At 46.1% G+C, this 6,537-nt stretch overlaps 1 protein-coding gene across 1 annotated transcript in view; it reads right to left on the reverse strand.

The window, feature by feature from the left end:
* Positions 1 to 3,487: 3,487 nt before the first annotated feature.
* The window catches only part of LOC118217605 (transportin-2), an 18,624-nt gene continuing 15,574 nt past the window's right edge, over positions 3,488 to 6,537 (reverse strand). The window contains exons 21-25 of the mRNA XM_035399512.1: positions 6,355 to 6,430; positions 6,030 to 6,129; positions 5,481 to 5,555; positions 4,849 to 4,988; positions 3,488 to 3,628 (exon numbers count right to left, since the gene is read on the reverse strand). Coding sequence (XP_035255403.1) covers positions 4,881 to 4,988; positions 5,481 to 5,555; positions 6,030 to 6,129; positions 6,355 to 6,430 — 359 coding nt within the window. The 3' untranslated portion in view covers positions 3,488 to 3,628; positions 4,849 to 4,880. The remainder of the gene's footprint in view (positions 3,629 to 4,848; positions 4,989 to 5,480; positions 5,556 to 6,029; positions 6,130 to 6,354; positions 6,431 to 6,537) is intronic.

The following is a 6,537-nucleotide window of genomic DNA, read 5'->3' on the forward strand; positions in this document are numbered from 1 at the left end:
TTCGTGTACAAGAAGTCAGCCATTTTGTATAAAATATCAATGTGCACCAATGTTTTTTTACAAAAAATAAAAATAAATGGAGAGGGATGCCAGACTTGCATGACTTTCCAGGTCCTGACCAGCAGAGGCTGAGATGGGTGGGCACTTTGATTGGTCACAAACCAAACGCAGTGAAGACAGAGGCTTGCCATTGGTTCCCAGCTTTTGGTAGAAAACCTTTTATTTTTCCGCTCACAAAAGAAAAATAGAAAGTGATAAGTCTGATACACAAGTTAACATCCCACCTGCACCACGGTTGAGAAAAATACATCAATTTCATTCTGCAAAGACTTGAGATTGGAAAACAAAATCACATTAGTCTTTTCTGTTACAATGAGTGTGTTCACCCTCTGCCTCTCTCCCAGAATGCACTAGGTTGAGCCCCTCCCCCCCACCCCTTAAACATTAAATTGTCTGAATTAAATGGTCCGCTGTAAAACAACGAAAACAAAGATTCTTTAAACAAAAAGAACGTTAAAGAAAAAGAAAAAAACTTTTAAAGTCTAAAAAAAAATTTGCACATTTCTGCACAAAACAAAATGATGAAAAAAAGTCACAAAGAAATTCGACCGAAACAAAAAAAATGCAAAATAAATACAAAATAAAAAAATAAATAAACAAAAATAAACATCTCATGAACCGATAAAAAATTAAGTAAAAAAAAAAATTTACCAAAAAAAACAAAACAAAAAAAAAACAAAACTGAAAAACAATTGATGAAAATAAAATAATACTGGAGAATAGAGATTGCCCGTATTCAGAGATTGGTTTTCTATCACTACAATGATCACAGTCTTCTACGGAGCGCATTTCGGAGGTTGTGAACAAAGGAAGTAACCTGCGCAAGAAGTAACAGGTAGCTCGCCTCCCCAGCAGTCCACGGAGTATCTCTCCCCTGTTAAACATTCAGCCTTCACTGGCTGATTATTACATTACACTTTACACCCTTCACAAAGGTCTAGTAGAACCACTAACAAAACTGTAGGATCCTATCATTTTGACACAGAGGCCATTTATTCATCTTTAGTTTATTTTACTTTAAAAGGCAACTGTGGGCAGCGGTGGGTGTTCAAATTCAATTTGAAAACTAACGAGCGAATGACTTGCTCCTCGGAGTTCAAGCACGACCATGCCAAGACATGTTTTCCACAAATACAGCGTTGTCAAGATGGCTACAGACGTCATTAAACAGTTACAAGCGGTGTTCAAAAACAGGACTCGTTATGGTTTTGGATTACGGACTTAAAATCGTGCTTTTGAAAAGAAAAAATGAAAAAAGCCGTTTCAAAATCCAGCCGACAAATATAAACACGGTAAAACTGACGTGCAAGTGTCAGTACTGCGGGCGTTGCCACGGCGGCCACCTCAGTCACATGTCCATGACATCATCCTGCCAGGCTAGGTTAAACGCACATGCGCCTAAAGAGTACGGACACACAAAGACGCACACAGAGCTTGACACTGTTCACAGATACTGACAATTTAGAGACGGGTCTTGACAAAACACGCACGCAACGATGTAAACATAATCCAGCTAGCAGGAGGAAACAAAAACTATTAAAACAGACAAGTGCAGTTCCTATGCCCCCGATTAAAATCGACACATTAACCGCTGTGGGAAATTACCATTAATCATGAAGTCTCCAGGTCAAATTGGGCCCTCTCTCCCTCCCTCTTATTATTACACCTTTTTAAATCTTATTCGGATTCTTTGGCAGTGAAATACACCTGTAACCCATGACATTTACAGTAGAGCCCGATTGGAGAAGACACCGCTGTGTGTACTCTACACATATGCACGCGTGTGTTCTTCTTATAATAGTGTACTAACACACATCGTCACTCCCATTCTTTATTATGGACGAGGCATTGGAGATGGCGCCCCCTGGCGGTCGCTAGACACGTCGCACTGACACTTTCAGTTCTATCCGAACCAAAGTCGACTTCCCCTCCTGACAGCTAGAGGGAGCTGGCTGGCAGTCCATTACGGGACACACTAAGAGCAGCTCTCTGCTACAAACAACCGACTACTCCAGATTAGTCATTTTACAATTCTGTAAACTGAAGCTTTTATGATTCACCTAACCCTTTATTCATTTTATATTTTCACCATTGCAAGTGCAAAACAACTGCAATTACACCATTATTATGAATATTATTATTGTTTCCATGAAAACCTTGACATTTTACAAAAAAAGCAAAGTTTTTTTTAAATACAATGCTTGGATTGAGGACTATTCTTCTGAATGAACTTCAAATTTTCCATGAAAAAGAGAAAGTGCATAAAAATAAGCCCCTGTGACTGTTTTTTTTACTCATCTCTCTCAAATGTGCGATTTTAAATCCACTGTAAAAAACTAAAGTAAAAAACTAAAGAAACAGCAGTAGCAGCAAACATTATTCTGTACAAACAGTATTTAAGCCTCGCCAGATTATGAGTTCTCATCAGGTCAAAGGTCACCTCAGATTTCACTATGGCATCAAGGGATTTCGAATAAAAAATAAAAAAAAAACTATCTTCTTTCCTTTGCTCCAAAATCAGTCTTTTGCGGAACGACAGTCTGAATCGAGAAAGGGACTCCTCGGAAACGAGAGTTGCGGCCGCGTGCTCACGTACACACAAAACGTACAGCAGCTCGCTCTTTGCTTCCACTGCCTCGTTCAACTCTCCGAATTCTACCCAGAGCCCCTGGAAGGCCCCTCCCTGCTAACCCGGGGGGAACCAATACGTTATTCAAATCAGGGTCATTTGTCAAGGAGGGAAAATCTATTACTGCAGCCACGAGCAGAGAAAGACCACAAGCTGGAAAATCAAAAATACATCTAGGCAGAAAAAGATGAGCAGACTGGTTGCTGATGGCCATTCCTGAATATGAAGGCTGGGAGAGTACAGTGGGGTTTTTTAATTATCTTTTTTTTTTAACCCATCTCTCCACATGATTGCCACATATAAAGCACACGTTTCAAACAGTGATGCCTTAAGCTCTTCCTATGTGGTGAATGTCTGCATGATTCTAATGTACGCTAAAACAGACCCCCTCCCCCCTCCCCCACCCCCAACACAGCTAGATTGGTTTTGATAGTACGGACGTTTACACGAGCCACGTTTGCCCCCCCCCCCCCCCCCACCCCACGCTACACGCTCCAGTCTAACGTGGTCGTGTCCCCAGAGCGGCACTACTGTTGCAGTCACTGTCTCTACATCCCCCCCCCCACCCCACCCCACCCCACCCTTCCCTTTCCTCCCAACACAGGATTTCAAGGCCCCCCCCCCCCCCCCCCACCAAAAAACACTGAATTAATTAAAATGTCCGCAAACCCAATCAAGTCAGCGACTCCTCTCTCCCTCTCTCTATAACCCCTACGGATTCGTTTTCTGCGCTGGATTTGTTTCAGCAGTGATTCAGGCCCCCCCCCACCCAACCCGCCCCCCGCCCCATCCCACCCCCTCCCCCCATAAGAGACACACAGGGCGTGGGGTCTGTCTGGAGAAGCAGGTCGAAAAGGGTCCCTTCTCCCCCCTCCCGACCAGGGCAGTGCAATACACAGAGCTGAATGAGTTTCCCCGGCAACCCTCCCGTCCATAATCCTGAAACAGAGAGAGGTGGGGGGAGAGGAGACATTTCACTCATCACTGGGGAGTACAGTTTAAATGGGGGGGGGGGGGGTTAAATTATAAGTGCACTCCGATAACAAACGTAAGAGTTGTTTAAATACAGGCTTTTCTTTGGGCGGATTAACGTATTTACATTTGCCATTTAAAAAAAAATATGTGGAGCTTCCACAAAGTCATCAGTCCCTCACTGATTTGAAGCAATTAACTATTTTTCTTTGGTTCAAACAAGCAAATGACTGACAGCTCATAGTAGCTCCACCCATAAAACGTCATGCCCACACATCACCAAATATGGCAGCAACTTCCTGCCCCAGCCTAAGCCTGGTGGAATCGCTCGATCTCCCACCCCTACCTGCCGAGCTGTACAAATAAAGCACTTGGGGCCTTCTGCTTAGGTCAAACCATAATAACCGAAGGTTCTCCAAAAAGGTGATTAAATCACCACTGGCTCTCTTGCCAACGCGCGCGCTCTGCCGCCAAGCTCTCGTGCACCCACTTCAGCAGGAGTCATCGTGTCATTGTGATGTCACCGCTGCCCACCCACATTCTCCACTGCAAGCCCGTTATGCAAATTGCCTTCTCTTCTTCTGTGGTTTCGCACAGCCTGTAACTGTGACAAGTGCTTCACACCACCGTCACCTGCTCAGGGGATGCCCGGGATGCATCAGGACGCGGCTGAAGTGTTGTAAACCATCCCTGGTGGAGCCCATAAAATGAACCAATCAGGCCCCACCGCGGCCCCATTAGCAGGTTCCGGCTAAGTGGGTGTTTTTAATGTTCCTCACGCAGTCACAGAACCGGGGCGAGGACTTCACTTTCCTAATAGGCACTCTCGGCCATGAAATAAGCCGAAAATTTTTTTAACTGCAGGTACTGAAGTCATCCCTGAATGACTCAAAATCCCCTGTTCATAATACTGAGTCAGAAAAGCGCAGACGTTCTACGTTGCAGGCTACCGTCGTGTAGGCTTACGTAACTGACTTAGCAGAGGCCTTTTCTGCGCACTGCTACTAACCACCGCGCTCGTTTAACATGGAACTTTCAGACGCTGCGTTGCTGCTGCCACCTGGGCTAGCTCTCCCTTAAAGTAGAGATGAGCCTCAAGGGGCTTCCGGGTTACTTAGAGCACAGCAACAGCAGCAATAATAACAGTGACGATGACGGCGGCGACGGCAGTAATCCGCGGCGCGTACCTGACACAAGCGTCTGATGGCGGGGGGCGGGGCTACACTCCGTAGCAGGCCGACAGCCTCTCCTTCAGCAAGGGCGGGAACTGCTCGGAGAACTGCTGCCAGTTCTCCTCGCCCACCTGGTCCTTGAAGCCGTGCAGGATCTGGAACACGGCACAGAGCACGCACCAATCAGAATCAGCCTCACGCACACATCTGACCAATCACGCTGCTGGGGAGGCGGGGCACTGTCACAGGCAAGACGTCACCTGCTCTTGAAACCAGCGGTGTCCAGTCTTATCCGAAAAGGGTTGATGCGGGTGCAGGTTTTTGTTTTAGCCCCATGGTCTTCAACCAGACATTGACAGAATCAAAACCTGGGCTGAAACAAAAGCCTGCACCCACACTGGCCCTTTTTGGATAAGACTGGACACTCCTGCCCTGAACAAATGTCATAGAACAAACACTGGCTCCAAGCTCCGCCTCCTCCATTGTGATGTCAGAGGCCAACTCTCCACAGGTCAGATTCAGATACAGCAATTCCAGGAACAGAGTTGGAAACACAGAAAGGTCCAGCCATGTCAGAACATTTAGAGCCCGTTAAATTGAAGAGACCTAAAGCATGTGAAGCAGGTCACCTGAAAGGACAGGCTCACCTTGTAGAACATGTCTCTCAGATCGTCCTTAGGGCTGACCCAGGATGCCACGGCATCACAGAAGAAGATGAAGTCCTGCAGGCGGAGAGAGAGAGAAAGAGACAGGAGGGCTGTGGGAGCGGTCTCTGTGTGTGATGTCATTTCCTGCCGCTTCATGAGCTTTTCCCTTACTTTGTGAAATGTCAGAGACAGACTTAACAACACAAACTTAAATATATTTGGGAGTGCTTACAGTAAAAACCAACACACGGCATCCACCATTTTCGTTCCAAAAAGATTGTCACCACTGGTCATCTCACATGAAAATATTGCTTTCAATTAAGTAAATATTCTTTCAATCTAACTAGATTAGTGACAAGACTAACACAGCTGAACCATGGAGGAACTACACATAGTTATTTACAAACTTAACCAGGTGCTTTGGGAAGTCCTTCGTGAGTCCTATTCATTGGATTAGGAATTCACCGGAATTCCTAATCCAAAACTACAAACAACACTCGGCTGCCCATGGTTGCCGTGACACCACAGCCAAATAAACTCCTCCCTCACCTGCACCACGCCCCCAGGGTTAACGCCAATCATCATGCAGATTCCTCGGAAGGCGGAGTCTTTCTCTTCGTTGTCTCTGATGTTCCGCAACGAGGTGCACCTGCGGGTCGGGAGGGGAGGGCAAGGGCGAAGAAATTTACAAACACAAAAAAGATGCACAAACACACTACAGACTACACTCCCCTTTTGTTCCGATGCCCCGCCATCAGCCTGCCTTTACACGAAAAACCGGGGATCTTGGGTACAGGATGGTGAAAGGGTGGTATTAAAGAGGATGTTGGCACCGTCTGGAGGGAGGGAGGACCAAGTGCAGTGGTGGACTCACCAGGGACGAATAAACTGCTGCAGCATTGGCGCCACCTCCTGGGGACACACGTAGCCCAGGCGTCCAATCGTGATGGCTGTAACAAAGAAAAGAGGAGGAGCCAAGGCTGTCACACTTGTTTCTATGGTAACTTAGCCAGTCTCAGAACCTTAAAGCTCCACAAGCTTCATCAGTACAGATTTC

This window comes from Anguilla anguilla, chromosome 2, assembly GCF_013347855.1.
Source record: "Anguilla anguilla isolate fAngAng1 chromosome 2, fAngAng1.pri, whole genome shotgun sequence".
NCBI classification, from domain to species: Eukaryota; Metazoa; Chordata; class Actinopteri; order Anguilliformes; family Anguillidae; genus Anguilla; species Anguilla anguilla.